Raw genomic sequence first — 20,000 nt, 5'->3', positions numbered from 1 at the left:
CATAGCGATGAGGAAAATGAGGTTGACTGGGGTATGTGGTGGGAGGGGCAGCATGTACTCAGTCATGGTACTAATTTCAGTGCTGGGGTGGCCATCTTGTTTTCCTCAGGCTTAGGGGTGACTGGTATCTACAACAGAGATTGTCAAGGGTCTGGTTTTATTGGTCAAGGTGGATGTTATGGGGTTTTTGTTTGTTTTTTTGAATGTTTATGCTCCTAATGAGGGTACAGAGCGTATTGCTGTATTTGATCAACTAAAGAAAACGTTAAGACAGTGTGACCAAGAGGGGTGTATGGTTTTAGGGGGTGACTGGAACTGTACAGTGGATTTTACTGTTGATCGCACCGCTGAAGAACCTCACCTGCGGTCAGCCACTTGCCTGTCTGGCCTATTAACTGAGTTTGAGCTTTCTGATGTGTGGAGAGTAAGGAATGCCAAAGTTAGGCAGTACACATGGCTAAAAATTAATGAAGGTCGTGTCAGTGCAGCACGGTTAGACAGGTTGTATGTATCTGAGCAATACTGTAGTAGGGTTGGAAAGTGTGCCATTACTCCTGTGGGTTTCTCCGATCATCATATTGTTACTGTTGATATTCACTTGTCCTGTCCACGAAGGTCATACTGGTATTTTAATGTTAAATTGTTACATGATGTCATGTTTTGTGACAGGTTTTTGTTGTTTTGGGAAAAATGGAGGGGTATAAAAGGGAATTTTGAGTCCTTGAGACAATGGTGGGAGGTTGGGAAGGCCCAAATACGAGTTTTTTGTCAACAGTGTACTGCTCTGTCTCAAACTGAATTTAAAGAGACTATCAAGGCCCTTGAACAGGACATCAAATCTATTGAATTGAAGCTGCTCAATCAGAATGACCCTGGACTAGTCATGAACTTACAGGACAAGAGACATGAACTGAGGTCGTTTCTGCATGAAAGAGTGAAGGGTGCCTTGATTAGGTCTCGTTTTGCTTCCCTCAAGGATATGGATGCTCCTAGTGCTTTTTTTTTAACCTAGGACAGTCGACATTTCAACGTAAACAGATGGTCTGCCTTCGTCTCCCTGATGGGAAGGTGACCACAAATGATATTGAAATGCGTCAACATGCCGTGGATTTCTACTCGTCCCTTTACAAGGCGGAGGATTGTGACTCTATGTGTACTGAACAGTTGTTCAGTACACATGGTCTTCCTAAATTGGGACCTGAGCAGAGAGTCGCATTGGACGCTGACATTACACTGCAGGAGCTGTCCACAGCAGTTATGCAGCTCTCAACAGGCCGAGCTCCTGGCATCGATGGTTTACCATCTGAGTTTTATAAGCACTTTTGGGGGTCTATTGGGGAGGACTTTTATGAAGTGATGTGTGAAACTTTTCATGAGGGTTCTCTTCCTGTATCCTGTCAACGTGCAGTGCTTTCACTGTTGCCAAAAAAGGGGGATTTGGCTCTCATAAAAAATTGGAGACCTGTTGCTTTGCTGTGCGCAGAATATAAAATTGTTTCTAAATGTCTCTCAAACAGGTTGAAAGAGTATCTGGGGTTGTTGATCCACAAGGACCAGTCCTACTGTGTACCTGATCGCTCTATTGTTGACAACTTGTTTCTGATAAGAGATGTTTTAGACATTTGTAAACTGTCTAATGTAAATGTGGGTTTACTTTCGTTGGATCAGGAGAAGGCTTTTGATCGTGTGGACCACCAGTACTTGTTTAAAATAATGAAAGCCTTTGGGTTTGGGGATGTTTTTCTGTCTTGGGTGAATTTGCTGTATGCTGGAGCCTCGTGTATGGTGAGGGTGGGTGGTGGTTTAAGTTGCCCCATCCCTGTCGAAAGGGGCATCAGGCAGGGATGCCCAATTTCAGGGCAGTTATATAGTCTGGCAATTGAACCAATGCTTTGTTTTTAAGAGCGAAGCTTACTGGTTTCTTTGTGCCAGGTGTAATGAAGGGTCCCACGATAGCACTGTCTGCGTATGCAGATGACGTGATAGTTTTTATTACAGGGGGTGAGGATGTTAAGGTTCTCTCAAACACTTTAAAGGTGTATGAAGGGGCCTCCTCAGCTAAAGTCAATTGGGGAAAGAGTGAAGCGCTGTGGGAAGGTCAGCTTCAGATGGGGTCCACTCCACGGTTACCAGGGGGGCTTCAGTGGGGCAGAGATGGAATGAAGACTTTGGGGGTTTTTCTAGGCTCCGATGTCTTTCAAAAAAAGAACTGGGAGGGTGTAGTGGAGAAAGTGTGTGCCAGACTGTCAAGGTGGAAATGGGTGTTGCCCCAGCTGTCCTGGTAGCTAATAATCTTGCTGCTTCTACCCTGTGGCACAGACTAATGATTTTACAGCCACCAAAGGGTCTGATACAAGAGCTTCAGAGGACCCTTGTCAATTTCTTCTGGTCTGGGCAACACTGGATTAAAGCTGCAGCCCTGTACCTGCCACTGCACGAGGGTGGGCAAGGCCTGGTGGACATTTCCTCTAGGATCACGGCTTTCAGGCTCCAAGCAGCCCAGAGATTGATGTACAGAGACTGTTCTAGCTGGGTCGAAACAGCCTACATATTGATGAGGAGAGCGGGCTGTTTGGGCTTCGACAAACATCTTTTCCTCTTAAAGCTGGAGGGGGGTGATTTGACTGGCCTGACTCCATTTTATGAGTCTGTTATGCAGGCTTGGAGAGTCTTTGTCAAGTCCCGTAAGGCCTGCACACCACCAGGGATGTGGCTTTTTGAAGAGCCTCTTTTTCACAACACTGCCATCCAGTCCCGTGTTCTGGGTTCAGCTAGCCTACGTTCATGCCTGTTAGGCGTTGGGTTACCAAGCTGGGTCATCTGATGCAGAGCAGGAGCAGATAGGAGGAGCTGGGAGAAAGAGCGGGGATCCGATCGTCTCGCCTACTGAGGAAGGTCGTCGATGAGGTCTGCGATTCCTTGCCAGTGCTTCACCTGCAGTATGTGACTGACATTTCCAATTCTGATCGGTGGAAGGAGGGTCTGGATTATGTGTTCCCTGCACTGAGTGTTAGTGCTGCGATGGGGGCATTTGAAGAGGACGTGGGGACGCTGCTTTCCTTCGATACCCCGGAGCTGGGGGAGTTCAAGGAGGTGGGAAAGAAGGCCATGTACAGAATATGTGTAAAGGTGTCCCATGCCTCTTCCCTGGAAGGGGTAAAATCGACGAGGTGGGCGGATGTGCTTGGTCCAGGTGCCTCTCCAAAAGGCTGTTGGCGATCATTATATAAACTGCCTATTGATAAGAGGACAGCTGACCTCCAATGGAGGATAATACATGGAGCTATAGCCACCAATATGCATCTGGTACACCTGGATCCTACTGTTGGGGAGGGGTGTCCATTCTGTGCTGAGTCTGAATCTCTGGCACGTCTGTTTTTACTGTGTCCCAGGTTATTTGGGATGATTGAACTGATCACTGACTGGTTCTCAACGTTGGGAGAGGTTTTCTCTTCCCAACTGTATATATTTGGGCCAAAGTACAGGTCCAGTCAAAAGGGTGTAGTTGTGTTGCTTAATTTTGTGTTAGGGGCAGCAAAATTAGCGATATGGAAGACCCGAAAGAACAGCATTCGGGGACAGGGGTCTGTGGATGTGGTGGGAATGCTGGAGGGAATGTTGGCAGCGAGACTAAGGGTTGAGTTTGCCTATTACAAACTTGTCAACAATATCGATCTGTTTTTGAGTATATGGGGTATTCAGAGGCTGTTGTGTGTAGTTACTGTGGAGGAGGAATTGGAGTTGTGTTTTTAATTGATGTGTAACTGTGGTTTTGTATGAGTATTTATTGTGTGGTGGGCCCCCAGACCCAATAAAGAGTATTTAAAACTCAAACTCTCTTTCTCTCTCTCTCTCTCTCTCTTTCTCTCTCTCTCTCTCTCTCTCTCTCTCTCTCTCTCTCTCTCTCTCTCTCTCTCTCTCTCTCTCTCTCTGTTTTTTTTTTTCTTTCCTGTTCCTCTGTCATGTCGTCTTAGATGTGGTCGTTGTCTGTCAGCAGGACACACCGTAATAGGATGTGATTACTAGTGAATTAAATGGCCAGAGGATGACACGCTAGAGAAACGGGGCTGATCCCTGACTCGTTAGGCCTGTCATCCCGCCATTAGGGCATCACAAACTGTTTAGGGAATGGAACAAACTTAGGGCTTTGAACACGGTCAGGACATTGTCTTGAAATGGTGTCTCAAATATTTCCTGTGCGTTTCTGTCTGTGTGAGTTTGCACTTGAGGGTGTATGAGTCCGGGTCATTGTTGACACACTCTCTTTGATTTTGAACCTCTGTAATGACAGGATATCCAAGGCCGTGTTCAGTAGGCACTCAACGGAGGAAAACTGGGAGTTACTACCAGACCAATAAGGCCGTGTTCAGTAGGCACTCAACGGAGGAAAACTGGGAGTTACTACCAGACCAATAAGGCCGTGTTCAGTAGGCACTCAACGGAGGAAAACTGGGAGTTACTACCAGACCAATAAGGCCGTGTTCAGTAGGCACTCAACGGAGGAAAACTGGGAGTTACTACCAGACCAATAAGGCCGTGTTCAGTAGGCACTCAACGGAGGAAAACTGGGAGTTACTACCAGACCAATAAGGCCGTGTTCAGTAGGCACTCAACGGAGGAAAACTGGGAGTTACTACCAGACCAATAAGGCCGTGTTCAGTAGGCACTCAACGGAGGAAAACTGGGAGTTACTACCAGACCAATAAGGCCGTGTTCAGTAGGCACTCAACGGAGGAAAACTGGGAGTTACTACCAGACCAATAAGGCCGTGTTCAGTAGGCACTCAACGGAGGAAAACTGGGAGTTACTACCAGACCAATAAGGCCGTGTTCAGTAGGCACTCAACGGAGGAAAACTGGGAGTTACTACCAGACCAATAAGGCCGTGTTCAGTAGGCACTCAACGGAGGAAAACTGGGAGTTACTACCAGACCAATAAGGCCGTGTTCAGTAGGCACTCAACGGAGGAAAACTGGGAGTTACTACCAGACCAATAAGGCCGTGTTCAGTAGGCACTCAACGGAGGAAAACTGGGAGTTACTACCAGACCAATAAGGCCGTGTTCAGTAGGCACTCAACGGAGGAAAACTGGGAGTTACTACCAGACCAATAAGGCCGTGTTCAGTAGGCACTCAACGGAGGAAAACTGGGAGTTACTACCAGACCAATAAGGCCGTGTTCAGTAGGCACTCAACGGAGGAAAACTGGGAGTTACTACCAGACCAATAAGGCCGTGTTCAGTAGGCACTCAACGGAGGAAAACTGGGAGTTACTACCAGACCAATAAGGCCGTGTTCAGTAGGCACTCAACGGAGGAAAACTGGGAGTTACTACCAGACCAATAAGGCCGTGTTCAGTAGGCACTCAACGGAGGAAAACTGGGAGTTACTACCAGACCAATAAGGCCGTGTTCAGTAGGCACTCAACGGAGGAAAACTGGGAGTTACTACCAGACCAATAAGAAAACATTTTCTTTTTCCTCTGTGAAGTGTTTTAAAACATGTTTTTTCGTGTGGCCTTAGGAACACAGTGTGGCCTTAGGAACACAGTGTGGCCTTAGGAACACAGTGTGGCCTTAGGAACACAGTGTGGCCTTAGGAACACAGTGTGGCCTTAGGAACACAGTGTGGCCTTAGGAACACAGTGTGGCCTTAGGAACACAGTGTGGCCTTAGGAACACAGTGTGGCCTTAGGAACACAGTGTGGCCTTAGGAACACAGTGTGGCCTTAGGAACACAGTGTGGCCTTAGGAACACAGTGTGGCCTTAGGAACACAGTGTGGCCTTAGGAACACGGGTGAAACCCATTGCCGTAGTTAACCTGCTGCATCCTTGTGGCTTTGTCCTGACTACGATTGCAAAGTTTTCCAGAATCAGGAAGGAATAAACAGGAACTATGGAATCCTCCAACCAGGATTTCTGGAAAGGCAGGGAATTTATTGAAAGTTTTGCAACCCTAATCGTGACTAGTTATTGTAAAAAGTCATCTCTGTCTGCCCCCCCCCCGTTAACCCTTTCATTGACTGTGGTAAAGAGGCCCCCTTTGTTAACCCTTTGCCCCCTGTGTTCTCTCTCTGACCAGGTGGGCCTTTGTGATGAAGAAGCACCTGAGCACTCACCTGTTGGGGAAACATGGACTGGGCCAGCCCAAAGAGAGGTAGGACTGACTACCTTTCTCCGTCTCTCTCTGTATTTCTCCCTCTCTCGCTCTGTCCCGCCCCCCTTTGCCCCCCCTCTCAGTATTTCTATCACAGCCTCTTTGTCAATCTGTTCCCCTCCTCCCTCCCTCTCTCTCCTCTCCTCCCTCTCTCTCCTCTCCTCCCTCTCTCTCCTCTCCTCCCTCTCTCCTCTCCCCCTCTCTCTGTATGATTGGGAAGATGTGATGTCTCCCTCTCTCTCTCTCCTCTCCTCCCTCTCTCTCCCTCTCCTCCCTCTCTCTGTATGATTGGGAAGATGTGATGTCTCCATCTCTCTCCTCTCCTCCCTCTCTCCTCTCCCCCTCTCTCTGTATGATTGGGAAGATGTGATGTCTCCCTCCCTCTCTCTCCTCTCCTCCCTCTCTCTCTCTATGATTGGGAAGATGTGATGTCTCCTCCCTCTCTCTCCTCTCCTCCCTCTCTCCTCTCCTCCCTCTCTCTGTATGATTGGGAAGATGTGATGTCTCCATCTCTCTCCTCTCCTCCCTCTCTCCTCTCCCCCCTCTCTCTGTATGATTGGGAAGATGTGATGTCTCCCTCTCTCTCCTCTCCTCCCTCCCTCTCTCTGTCCTCCCTCTCTCTCCTCTCCTCCCTCTCTCCTCTCCTCCCTCTCTCTGTATGATTGGGAAGATGTGATGTCTCCCTCTCTCTCCTCTCCTCCCTCTCTCCTCTCCCCCTCTCTCTGTATGATTGGGAAGATGTGATGTCTCCCTCTCTCTCCTCTCCTCCCTCTCTCCTCTCCCCCTCTCTCTGTATGATTGGGAAGATGTGATGTCTCCATCTCTCTCCTCTCCTCCCTCTCTCTGTATGATTGGGAAGATGTGATGTCTCCCTCTCTCTCCTCTCCTCCCTCTCTCTGTATGATTGGGAAGATGTGATGTCTCCCTCTCTCTCCTCTCCTCCCTCTCTCTGTATGATTGGGAAGATGTGATGTCTCCCTCTCTCCCTCTCCTCCCTCTCTCTGTATGATTGGGAAGATGTGATGTCTCCCTCTCTCTCCTCTCCTCCCTCTCTCCTCTCCCCCTCTCTCTGTATGATTGGGAAGATGTGATGTCTCCATCTCTCTCCGTGATGTTGTGTGTAAAACTTTCCCAGTGCGCCCCTGTCTGTCTGTCAGCGACGCGGCCCGACTGTCAGCCCGCGTTGTGTGTGTGTGTGTGTGTGTGTGTGTGATGAAGACAAAGTTGTGAAGTCTCCATGGCATGCGAGAATGAGATGTTAAACACCCCTCAATCTGTCAAACGGACCCACTAAGAGAAACCAGTCTTCTTGCATTTTTTTTGTTGTGTTACATCTGAAAACCGCCTTTCAAATTGAGACTTTTGGTATTGGATGTCGTATTGGATATGACAAGGGGCTTGAGATATTAGTAAAGTAGGCGCATCATATGCTCCCCTGTAATAAAACACTCATTATTATCTGGATTCAGACTGGCAGCTGCTCGTTGGGAGAGAAATTCTCATATCCCACAACTATTTCACTTGTCTGCTTTATTCTCGTAAAACAGCACATGACAAACTAAACTGTCCAGGACAGGAATGTTTGTACCACATATTTTTTTTCATTTGTACCTTTATTTAACTCGGCAAGTCAGTTAAGAACAAATTCTTATTTACAATGACGGCCTACAGGGGAACACTGGGTTAACTGCCTTGTTCAGGGGCAGAACGACATATTTCTACCTTGTCAGCTCGGGGATTCGATCTAGCAACCTTTCGGTTACTGGCCCAACGCTCTAAGCACTAGTCTACCTGCCGCCCTGAAAGTTATTCAAGATGAATTGCCACATATTTTGTTCATTTGGCTTTTTTTGTTTCGTAGTTTGAGGATGCTGGTTGGTAATGTGAGTGAAATCACAGTGGGGTTTGTAGGTGTATTGTGTCTGAATGAAAGACCTCTGTGTCCTTGGCTCGGTATTAGAGGGTGACATTACAGCAAAGGTCGGAGAGAGCACGCGCATGTGCACAAACGCGAACACACACACACACACACACACACACACACACACACACACACACACACACACACACACACAGCGACAGGCATGAATGGAGTGGCCTTGTGGAGCTTGTGTTACCTGATAGCGTTTACCTCAGAGTGTGTCTCTGCCAAAACTAACTATAGTCACCCTGCTGCCCCATAAAACATACCGCAGTGCCATACAATACCATTCCGTCACACACACACACACACACACACAAACGTATTGCACGCATGTGCACGTGAGCGAGCCAAGTGCATGTATGCATACAGACATCGGCGTTGTACCATTTATTTTCTACTGCTTCTCTCTCTCTTAAACACACACACACACACACACACACACACACACACACACACACACACACACACACACACACACAGCGAGAGGCCATGAGGTTTGTTCTATTTAAACCTGTAAAACACGGTGTCATCATTTTTCTGACAGTCCTGGAGACAGAATTTATCTCATCATTAATTAACCATCATATTTCCAACACAGCAGTGCTTAATTAGCACAAGGTCATTGGGGAGGGCTTATTAAGTGGAACAAATTTGGGTGAGTGTAAGTGAGGAGAGAGAGCGAGAGGGAGAGGGGGAGGAGAGGTGATGGAGACAGACTGACATGAAGAGAGAAAAAGAGAAAAGGGAGAATGTGGAGAGTGTATAGTGGCAGTGGTTTTAGCCAGCTCTTGACAGTGCTGGCCCAATGATTGATAACTGCACCAGTTTGAAAAGCCCAGACTTGGAGACTCGAAGGGTAGCTGGGGACTGGAGAAGGGGGAGGAGGGGAGAGGGGACTGGAGTGGTAACTGGGGACCAGGCGAGAGGGGATAAGGGGAGAGGGAGGGAGGGAGGTAGGGGGAGGGACCGGGGGCTGGCGGGAGTGGGGGAGCCAATTGCAAACATATGCTGGCTGGCAGGCAGGGGAGGCAGGGGAGAGATGGATTGCAGCAGGACAGTGTCAGAGAGGCTGTTTCATCACCATCTCCACGGCCCTATTCACCTGGTATTTTTAGAACACTGGGGAGATCTGTTAGTCAAAGGAAGAGAAGAGGAGAAGGGATGGGAGGAGGACGAGGGGAGAGACCTGACTAGTTGTAGTGCCCAGCTCCAGTTAGCTTGGTTTGTCTGGGCTCTGGAAAAACAGGTTATTTTGGGTGGGGGGGAGAAATGGGCTGGGCTGGGATGGGCACAGGATCCGGAGGTAAGATGACAAACTCCAGCCTCCATGACAGGTTCAGAGAGAGGGAGGGAGAGGGAGAGTGAGGGAGAGAGAGAGAGAGAGAGGGAGGAGTTCTGGCCTGTTCTAAATGACACATCTGGGTCCCGGTTTCATTCACCACTATTCTTCACTGCATGGCACTGTGGGTAGTTTGGAGGTCTGCCTACTTTTGTGTCTGTCTATGTGTGGATATACAGTCAGGTCTAGATTTATTGGCACCCTTGATGAAGATGAGCAAAAAAGACTGCATCAAATAAAGAATACAAACACTGTGCTATAGGTAACTGCCAAAATAAAAGAAACACTTGAGTAAATGAGGGTTACAAAGTATATTGAGAGCAGGTACTTCCGCACAGGTGTGGTTCTTGAGTTAATTAAGCATGTATCAAAATTCCCAGTTGCCCATTATTTTGGCTTCCAAACCTAGAAGAGATCTCAGTGTGTGTGTGTGTGTGTGTGTGTGTGTGTGTGTGTGTGTGTGTGTGTGTGTGTGTGTGTGTGTGTGTGTGTGTGTGTGTGTGTGTGTGTGTGTGTGTGTGTGTGTGTGTGTGTGTGTGTCACTAAATTTCAAACCCAATTGAACACTTATGGTAGATACTGGAGCGGTGCCTGAGACAGTTTTCCACCACCTTCAACAAATGATGGAGTTTCTTGTAGAAGAATGGTGTTGCATCCCTCCAATAGGGTTCAGACACTTGTAGAATCTATGCCAAGGTACATTGAAGCTGTTCTGGCTCGTGGTGGCGGCGCAACCCCCTATTAAGGCACGTTATCTTAGTGTTTCCTACATTTTGGCAGTTACCTATATATATTACACAACATTTTGTGGGAAAATTATCATATTTTGGAAATATAGTTTAACTAGTACAAACATTATTATTATTTTTTTTTAAAGAAAGGGGTCAAAATACCTGGCACCCCGGTTTACTCCGCCACCCTCCCCTTGCGAGGATAATGGCACTGAGTCTTTTTCTATAATGTTTTATGAGATTGGAGACCACGTTGGGAGGGATCTCAGACCATTCCTCCATACCGAATATTTCCAGATCCTTGATATCCTCATCTGCTCTTATGGACTGCTCTCAATCTGCTCTCAATTCAAACTACAGGTTTTTAACGGGGTTCAAGTCTGGGGGCTGAGATGGCCAAAATGTTGATTTTGTGGTCAATGAACCATTTCTTTGTGGATCTGTCCTTTTGGTAGTCAAATATACAGTGAGCTCCAAAGGTATTGGAACAGTGACACATTTTTGTTGTTGTTTTGGCTCTGTACTCCAGCACTTTGGATGTGAAGTGATACAATGACTATGAGGTTAAAGTGCAGACTGTCAGCTTTAATTTGAGGGGTCCGTTTAGAATTTACAGCACTTTCTGTACGTAGTCCCCCTATTTTAGGGGACCAAAAGTCGTATATGTCTATTGAAGTAGTCAAACGTGTAGTATTTGGTCCTATATTCCTAGCATGCAATGATTACATCAAGCGTGCGACTACACATGTGTTGGCACCGTTTGGAGTGCAGGTCTGGACTATATCAATTACACGCCACTTGTTCTTGAGGAAGACCAAGAGGTAGACCACCGCCAGGTAATATATCAATTACATGAGATGGTTGCAGGTCCCTGAGAAGAGATTTAATAAGCTCTGGGCTATTTATGAATATACTAAACCAAGGTTTGGTGCGTGGGGTTCTGTGCAATTGTCATTTTATATGTTTTTGCTAACTTTTGTGTAGCATTTGTGGCTCCGAGCCGATGTAAGACGTGTTTCATGTCCAAATCATCATCAAAAGTGTCTTAAAATTTTTTTGTGTAGCTCGCTGAAGTGCGAGAAATGCTAATATCAGGTATAGTGACTTGCATTTGGTTTTGGGCCCACAAATGCTACAACATTAGCATTTTAAGACAGTGGCCAGAGATACAAAACCAAGGCATGGTTGGTTTTCTTACCTTCCCCTTAGGCTGCTTACAGAGTAAGGAAACCAATAAGTCATTGTGTCATTTGGGTGAACTATCCCTTCAATTTGACAGAGTGAAATTTGTGAGACAAATGAAACAATAATCAATATATATGCCTACAATTCAATAGCTTGGTGGCCTCGGTCTACGTGCGTGTCAAATCAAATTGTATTGGTCACATACAATTGTTTAGTAGATGTTGTTGCGGGTATAGAGAAACGTTTGTGTGTGTGTGTGTGTGCGTGCGTGTGTGTGTGTGTGTGTGTGACATGTATCTGTGTCGTGTGTGTGTGTGTGCGTGTGTGTGTGTGACATGTATCCGTGGCGTGCGTGTGTGTGTGTGACATGTATCTGTGTCGTGTGTGTGTGTTTGAGTCTCTGTGAGTGAGAGAGGCTTGTGTGTTGCTGGTTTGAAAGATGTAAATGCACCTAAACCAACAATTGAACGAGGCAGAGTTTTGCTGTTGTGGTTGACGCCAGTGACCTCGCCTTAATTGAACGTCATTTTGAGCAATTTAAAAACAAAGTGTTCAAAGATGACTGACCAGTCTAAGTTACCCATGTTTTTTTAGGCAATTGTAAAACTACCCCCCATTTTCCCATTTATAATAATAAACTGTTTGATCTAATACACTCTTCACTCATTAAATGGGCGTGTGACAGCCAAGTGAGTCCTATTTATTTAACTGATAAAGTTGGTGAAAAGGTTTTCATAAGAACTATCAATGTGGGGCAGTAACATTGGAAAAAGAAAAATTGACCACGACACAGAACAACCATTACTTTTGCAGGGTATGTTCATTCATGTCCACTTACTGTATTTAGCCAATAAGGCGATCCCCAAATCACCATTTTTTAAATTTGAATCAGATTTGTCATTTAGAAACTAATATTCAACTCTGCAAATATGAAAAAAAAAAAAAAAAAACAACAACACTATGACCGATCAAAACTCTTATGGCTTTGTCCTGTCCCTCTGCAGCAGACACATTTGGGGGCTTTCTTGGCACTCTGGTATGTTGATAGACTTGCGCCCGTGGCTCCTGCTCCATGATAAACCAGGGGACAGTGGGGTAAGTTAAGCCAAAGGGGTACGTTGAGCCGCCCTTGTTTCTGGGAAGCCATACACAAAATGAATCATCATCTAGATTTAGGAAGTGGTCATCATTTCATGGACTCTGTGAAGGAAGAAACCACATGGGAAACCACATGGTGGTAAAAGTGGTAAGCAAGTTAGGTCCAAAAAAACAGATTTTCACCATGTCAAATGAATTGATTGTGTTAGAGGTTCCATGATGCTTATGTCTAAACCAAAGTAGATCCTTTTAAGATGGTTCTATACATCAGTTGAGAGTCTCTAAAAGCTTCAAAATGAGGTCTTAAACCTAGCATGAAAGTGTGTTCTTGTAGCTGAGTGGGCTAATATAGTCAAAATGTTTACCTTGGGGTAAGTTGAGCCAAAGTCCATGTGGTAAATTGAGCCAACGGTTGAACCAATGGCAAATTGAAGCGTTTTCTTCCCAGGTGTAATGCAAGGAATTATCACTGGGATATGAGGTAACAAAGTGTATTTTTTTAGGCGCCAAGCCTGCGTTAATAGATGCTTAAAATGAATTAAAGACAGAAAAGTGATTGTGTTGAATTGTGGTTGGGAAATGACGTAGGAATGGGTTTAAAAAGAGGTCATATTTGATTCAGTACAGAAATTTGTAGGCGGCTTAATTTACCCTGTCCCGCGGATCAACTTACACCCTCGTACCCGGGGTAAGTTGTGCCAATAGAATTTTTGGGACAAGCTTTGTTTTCAAAACTGTAATGTTTGCGTGAATTCTGATTTCTTTCCAGGGATACACAACAGCCTGAAATACATGTCGATATCTTTCTCAGAAAGAATACTATATTTCCCTTGACGGAATGATGCGGAATGTAAAACATGGCTCAGCTTACCCCACTCTCCCCTACTCAAATCAGCTAAATGTGATTAGAACCAGAGTCGAACCGATCAAATCCTAATTCTTCAAATCTTTGGGGTCAGCCCTAGTAGCCAATATCACATACAGTACACACATCACCAAGGAGAGAGGAAACAAATAATGAGTTAGCCTAGCTGACATTAGGTATTAATACTGCATGATGGTTCAACAAAGACATGTATGTGGTGTGTTCACAACCACACTCTACTGCAGTGCTGCTCAGGTACAGGCAGCTTGTCTGTGCCAGAGGCCGAGGGTGGCAGAGCGGGCATCTGGCTTGGCAGCACCAGGTTCTGGGCTCACAGCCGCTTCCCAGTATGCCGTGCGGTGTAGCCATATTGCCCGGGCGCTGTGGACTGGGACGGGGCAGGCTGGACAGGGGCAGAGGGGGCGGAAGAGTCCTGCAGGGTAGCAGCACGGTGGCAAAGCCCTGCCACACTCACAGGGTCAAATTACATTAGAGTGTGTGTGCGAACGTGTGTGTGTGTGTGTTTACTCTCTAGAATGGTGCTGTGGGGAGAGGACGAGGTTAAGAGAGAAATATTGTTGCCCTTAATTCTTTGGATTAAATCCATCCTCTTCATTTTTAAGAATGAATCCATCTCCCCCTGTTTCTCCCTGTCTCCCTTACCTTTCAGTATCGGCTCTGAATTGAATTGTTACCACCCAAGAGTAATGGTGTCATGGTTAGGCAATCACTGCTTACTGTACACAGACAATGGCTTGGCACCCAGAACAAGTATGATATGACAGTCACAGGGCCATGTTCATTAGGCACCAAACGGAGGAAAGAAGACTGAAACAGGGAGGGACCTGGACTTGTCCAATACAAAAGCTCATTTTTGGTTTTCGTAGCAACACTTTTCGACAACATTTTCCATTGGGTGCCCTAATGAACACAACCATATCCTATATTACAACCATAGGGGCTGAATGCACAATGCAGATATGTGTTTGTGCATTTTAAAGGCTTTGAACTGCAGCAACAGTCACTGCCACTGTGGTAAACGGGTTTCCCTGAGTCAGTCTCATGTGGCTGGTGTGTAGTAGAGAGGGCGTAGTGGCCCATCGCTCACCTTTTTGTGTTGCTGTGTGTTTGTTTGAACAGGCGCCAGTGGACACGGCCTCTGTTTACCCTACTCAATATTTCATGAGGGATGAACGGTCGGCGCCGAATGAGGGATCGCGTTAATATTGCCATTGAAATTAAACGCTAATTAGAAATGTGTTAGTCTAAAAGCCATTGCAGTCTATAAAAGTTTGATTACTGGAAAATTAGGTGCATTAAGTTTTTATGGGTTGGCCTGTGCGATCGCTGGAGAATAGTTTTATGCACTTGTCATTGGGCATATGGTGCAGGCTGGCGACGTGCGTGTTTGTGCGTGTGTACACGCGTGGTGCAAAGTACATACGGAAAAAATACTTTAAAGTACTACTTTTTTGGTGTCTGTACTTGACTATTTATATTTTTGATTACTTTTACTATATTCCTGAAGAAAATAATGTACTTTTTACTCCATATTTTCCCTGACACCCAGAAGTACTTGTTTTGAAAAAAGAAAAAAAAAGTACATTTTGAATTCTTAGCAGGACAGGAAAGTGGTCTAATTCCCACACTTAAAGAGAAAATCCCTGGTCATCCGTACTGCATCTGATCTGGCGGACTCACTTAACACAAAAGCTTTGTTTGTAAATTATGTCTGAATGTTCCCATGGCAGTCCGTAAATTCTAAAAACAAGAAAATCATGCTGTCCGGTTTGCTTAATATAAGGAATTTGAAATGATTTATTTTTACTTTTGATACTTAAGTATATTTTAGCAATTACATTTATCGTTGATACTTAAGTTTATTTAAAACCAAATACTTTTAAAAACTTTTACTCAAGTAGGATTTTACTGGGTGACTTTCACTTTTACTTGAGTCATTTTCTAAGGTATATTTACTTTTACTCAAGTATGACAATTAGGTACTTCTTCCACCACTGTGTACACGGCTGCGTTCTGAAAACCTGAGTTCCTCATATGCAACAAATCATCCAGTGATGTAATCATCTGAATGTTGTTATCAGTCAGACAGACCAGTCGGCCTAACGACCAGCAGCAGTTTAGTCTAGGTCTAAACTAGTTGTAATGTAATATAGCATAATATAGCAATAGCATGTCTTTAGGGGGGGGTACCTGATCCTAGATCAGCACTCATAATCTGAGAGACTTTATGAATATGGGTCTTGTTCCAATATCATTGTTCCAATATCCACTCTAGCACTTAGTATGAAGCAATGTAGAGCGTTGGGCCAGTAACACAAAGGTCGCTGTTTTGAATCCCTGAGCCGGCAAGGTGGAAAAATCTGCCGTTCTGCCCTTGAGTAAGGCAGATAACCCCCACAACAACTGCTCTCCGGGCGCCGGTGACGTACACATCGATTAAACATTTTGGCTTGAATGCATTCAGTTGTTCAACTGACTAGGTATCCCCCTTTCCCCTAGTATAGACATTTGGACAGACCAGTAGACTAGCTACTCTCTGCCAGACCTCCCAATCCATCTCCCAAGCCTCTAACTTTCAGTCTAGGAATGATGTCATCAACTAGCGTTTGCAGAAACCACGAGAGAAGAGAATGCGCTCAGCTCAGCCGCCGTCTAATTTATGACAAGAGCACAAGTGGAAGAGCTAGCATTGTGTGGCTAATTGACGAGAGGTCAGAGTACCCTTACCGCGACTCCCTGCAACTCCAATATGGGCTACTTCTTTCTGCCTTTCTCAATTGAAACGTCAGACTGTCACTGTCACAAGGAATGGATGTTGCCAGGCCTCACTAATGAACCAATGAATCAATGAATTAGCTAAGCAGCGATTAAACTAATGCGAGCTGAACGGAGGAGCCGTGGACATATCCTGGAGAAGGTGATTAGCGCCGAAACAGATACCGGCGCACGAACCCGTCGCGGCTGCCAATATCAGTTATGACAAGTTTCTCCAACTTTGGACGTTTTCCTCGTTTGTTAGCGCGTTAATGGAGTTATCATCGCTTCCTGATGTTGTATTGATGTATTAAGATGTTTATATTTTTTCGTGCCGGTCCGCCCACACGGGCACATAGGAGATACATATGAGCATGTGGTACCTGTGTTCAAGCTGGTTAACCATAGTGAGAGACAGTGGATAAGATCTCTAACACAGTTTTCATCATGCGTGTGACTCTTCACTTACTGTACGGTGCATGGTGGGCAGATTGATTCAGCTCGTTGGTCAGGTTTGCGTTGCCGGGTGTGCATGTGTGTGTATAGTGGGCTCAATACTGTGTGTGTGTGTGTGTGTGTGTGTGTGTGTGTGTGTGTGTGTGTGTGTGTGTGTGTGTGTGTGTGTGTGTGTGTGTGTGTGTGTGAGCGTGAGCGTGTGTGTGTGTGTGTGTGTGTGTGTGTGTGTGTGTGTGTGTGTGTGTGTGTGTGTGTGAGCGTGAGCGTGTGTGTGTGTGTGCGTGTGTGTGCGTGTGTAGGGCTGCGAGAGAGAGCATAGCGTGTGGGTTAAGGAGGTCCAAGAATAGACATGTCATAATCAACTTTGCGGCGTACAGCGGGTGGTTTGTTCGGCCCGAGTATCAAATCATCTCCCCAAGTTTTGTTTTCCGAATCCAAAAAAACCCTGAGCCGAAATGGTTCGAGAGAGAAAAAAAGAACGAGAGGGTCTCCTTGATTATGTGACATCCTCCGGAAGGCCTCTGGAGTTGTTTCCTCCATTACTTAGGGGGAAAAAAGCCTTCTCACTATTGAGACTGTCACTCTCAATTTGGGCTAACGGTAAGCATGCACTGGCCTCCTGGATATTCTCCCCACCCAGAGGGCCCCCACCCCCCACTCTGCCCTTCCCGCCACCGATCGCCGCGGTGACAGTTTGATTAGATCATCAATCGTGGCTGTTAACAGCGGTTTTCCTGAGCACCTGGGCAGGCAGGTCACACCTGGCTCTCAGCTACCGCTGTCCCCCTGACCCAACACTGTGTGTGCGTGTGTGCTAGTGCACCTTTCTCTTTCTGTGTCTCTGTGTTTGTGTGCGCGTGTGTGTGTTTCTCATTTCCATTGGCACAGGGGGATTTGAAATGACCCACACGGTACACTGCAGGATTTTATTGAGTGAATGTATATCTGACTGTGTTTGCTGCTGTTTCAGCTCAATACAAATGAGAAGTTATTAGACTTAGCTTGTTATTTTCTCCTGATATTGTTTTGTTGGGCACTGCAGGTCAAGGTAGTAATCAATTCTATAATTGTATTACACTGGGTTTGAGAGATTGTTTTTTTTTTTTGGGGGCAGGAGGGGGGTGTGTGTGTGTGTGTGTGTGTGTGTGTGTGTGTGTGTGTGTGTGTAAACTCAGCAAAAAAACAAACAGCCCTTTTTCAGGACCCTGTCTTTCAAAGATAATTTGTAAAAATCCAAATAACTTCACAGATCTTCATTGTAAAGGTTTTAAACACTGTTTCCCATGCTTGTTCAGTGAACCGTAAACAATTAAAGAACATGCACCTGTGGAACGGTCATTAAGACACTAACAGCTTACAGGTGGTAGGCAATTAAGGTCACAGTTATGAAAACTTAGGACACTAAAGAGGCCTTTCTACTGACTCTGAAAAACACCAAAGAAAGATGCCCAGTGTCCCAGCTCATCTGCGTGAACGTGCCTTAGGCATGCTGCAAGGAGGCATGAGGACTGCAGATGTGGCCAGGCCAATAAATTGCAATGTCCGTACTGTGAGACGCCTAAGACAGTGCTACAGGTAGATGGGACGGCTGATCGTCCTCACAGTGGCAGACCACGTGTAACAGACGCAGTGGCAGACCACGTGTAACAACACCTGCACAGCATCGGTACATCCGAACATCACACCTGCGGGACAGGTACAGGATGGCAACAACAACTGCCCAAGTTACACCAGGAATGCACAGTCCCTCAATCACTGCTTAGACTGTCCGCAATAGGCTGAGAGAGGCTGGACTGAGGGCTTGTAGGCCTTTTGTAAGGCAGGTCCTCACCAGACATCACCGGCAACAACTTCACCTATGGGCACAAACCCACCGTCGCTGGACCAGACAGGACTGGCAAAAAGTGCTCTTCACTGACAAGTCGCGGTTTTGTCTTACCAGGGGTGATGGTAGGATTTGTGTTTATCATTGAAGGAACGATCGTTACACCCGAGGCCTGTACTCTGGAACGTGATCGATTTGGAGGTGGAGGGTCCATCATGGTCTGGAGCGGTATGTCACAGCATCATCGGACTGAGCTTGTTGTCATTGCAGGCAATCTCAACGCTATGCTTTACAGGGAAGACATCCTCCTCTCTCATGTGGTACCCTTCCTGCAGGCTCATCCTGACATGACCCTCCGGCATGACAATGCCACCAGCCATACTGTACTGCTCGTTCTGTGCGTGATTTCCTAGACCAGCGAAGAGCCCGGATCTCAATCCCATTGAGCACGTCTGGGACCTGTTGGATTGGAGGGTGAGGGCCAGGGCCATTCCCCCCAGAAATGTCTGGGAACTTGCAGGTGCCTTGGTGGAAGAGTGGGGTAACATCTCACAGCAAGAACTGGCAAATCTGGTGCAGTCTATTAGGAGGAGATGCACTGCAGTACTTAATGCAGCTGGTGGCCACACCAGATACTGACTGTTACTTTTGATTTTGACCCCCTCTTTGTTCAGGGACACATTATTCCATTTATGTTAGTCACATTTTTGTGGAACTTGTTCAGATTATGTCTCAGTTGCTGAATCTTGTTATGTTCATACAAATATTTACTCATGTTAAGTTTGCTGAAAATTAAATGCAGTTGACAGTGAGAGGACATTTCTTTTTTTGCTGAGTTCATGTGTGTGTCTTTGTATTCATGTGTAAATTAGTGGAGAATTGTTATTGTGTGTGTGCGTGTGTGTGTGTGCCTCTGTGTGCCTCAGTGTGCCTCTGTGTGCCTCTGTGTGCCTGCCCAGAGTCTCGCTCATAACAGTGCATTGTTCACTGTCCTACAGATCCATAGAGATACTATATGTGACAGCAGGCTGTTGCTCTATGCCGAACAACACACACTCACAGATACTTAGAGCGATGCATTACACACACACACACACACACACACACACACACACACAGCCAGGTACTTCCTCCCTCTATTTTCTTTTGCTGTGAAGCCAAATCCCTCATCTTCCCGCTAAAGTGCTGCAAATTTATAATGGTACAAAGTGTATGTCTCGTTCCAATTCCTCAGATATTACATGATTAAATAAATGTCCCGGGTCTTTTCACAACTCTCCCTCCACGCACACACACACACACACACACACACACACACATTGCCTACTTCTCACAGATGTCGAGGGTGCTCGTAATTGCGTTTGGGAGTCGTGGTTGAGGAACTAAAGTTCTGAATTAACGTGGAGCATCCATTACTCGGTCTTTAGTGTGCGCAGCCGGCTCTTGGTATCCTGACTCTGTCGTACTGTTAGAACAGTAAACAATATGATGGTGAACTAGCTTGTGTGTCACATGATGTAAAGGTCTTTAGCTGTAAGCTAGATGCACTGAGTGTTCAAAACTGGTTGAAATAATAACGTATCATTACAACAAGAAGCTGGTTGAAATGACGTCATTATGAAAGGCTGGTTGAAATGACGTCATTAT

General features: G+C 45.9%; 1 protein-coding gene across 2 annotated transcripts in view; it reads left to right on the top strand.

The window, feature by feature from the left end:
• Positions 1–20,000, top strand: part of LOC112238818 (zinc finger protein 407-like) — a 228,930-nt gene that overhangs the window by 82,383 nt on the left and 126,547 nt on the right. For both annotated transcript variants that reach the window (XM_042304467.1, XM_042304468.1), the window contains exon 4: positions 6,081–6,155. In XM_042304467.1, coding sequence (XP_042160401.1) covers positions 6,081–6,155 — 75 coding nt within the window. The remainder of the gene's footprint in view (positions 1–6,080; positions 6,156–20,000) is intronic.

Source organism: Oncorhynchus tshawytscha, linkage group LG23 (genome assembly GCF_018296145.1).
Source record: "Oncorhynchus tshawytscha isolate Ot180627B linkage group LG23, Otsh_v2.0, whole genome shotgun sequence".
Classification (NCBI taxonomy): domain Eukaryota; kingdom Metazoa; phylum Chordata; class Actinopteri; order Salmoniformes; family Salmonidae; genus Oncorhynchus; species Oncorhynchus tshawytscha.
The sequence above is the reverse complement of the archived record's forward strand: the minus strand, read 5'-3'. Positions and strand labels throughout refer to the sequence as shown.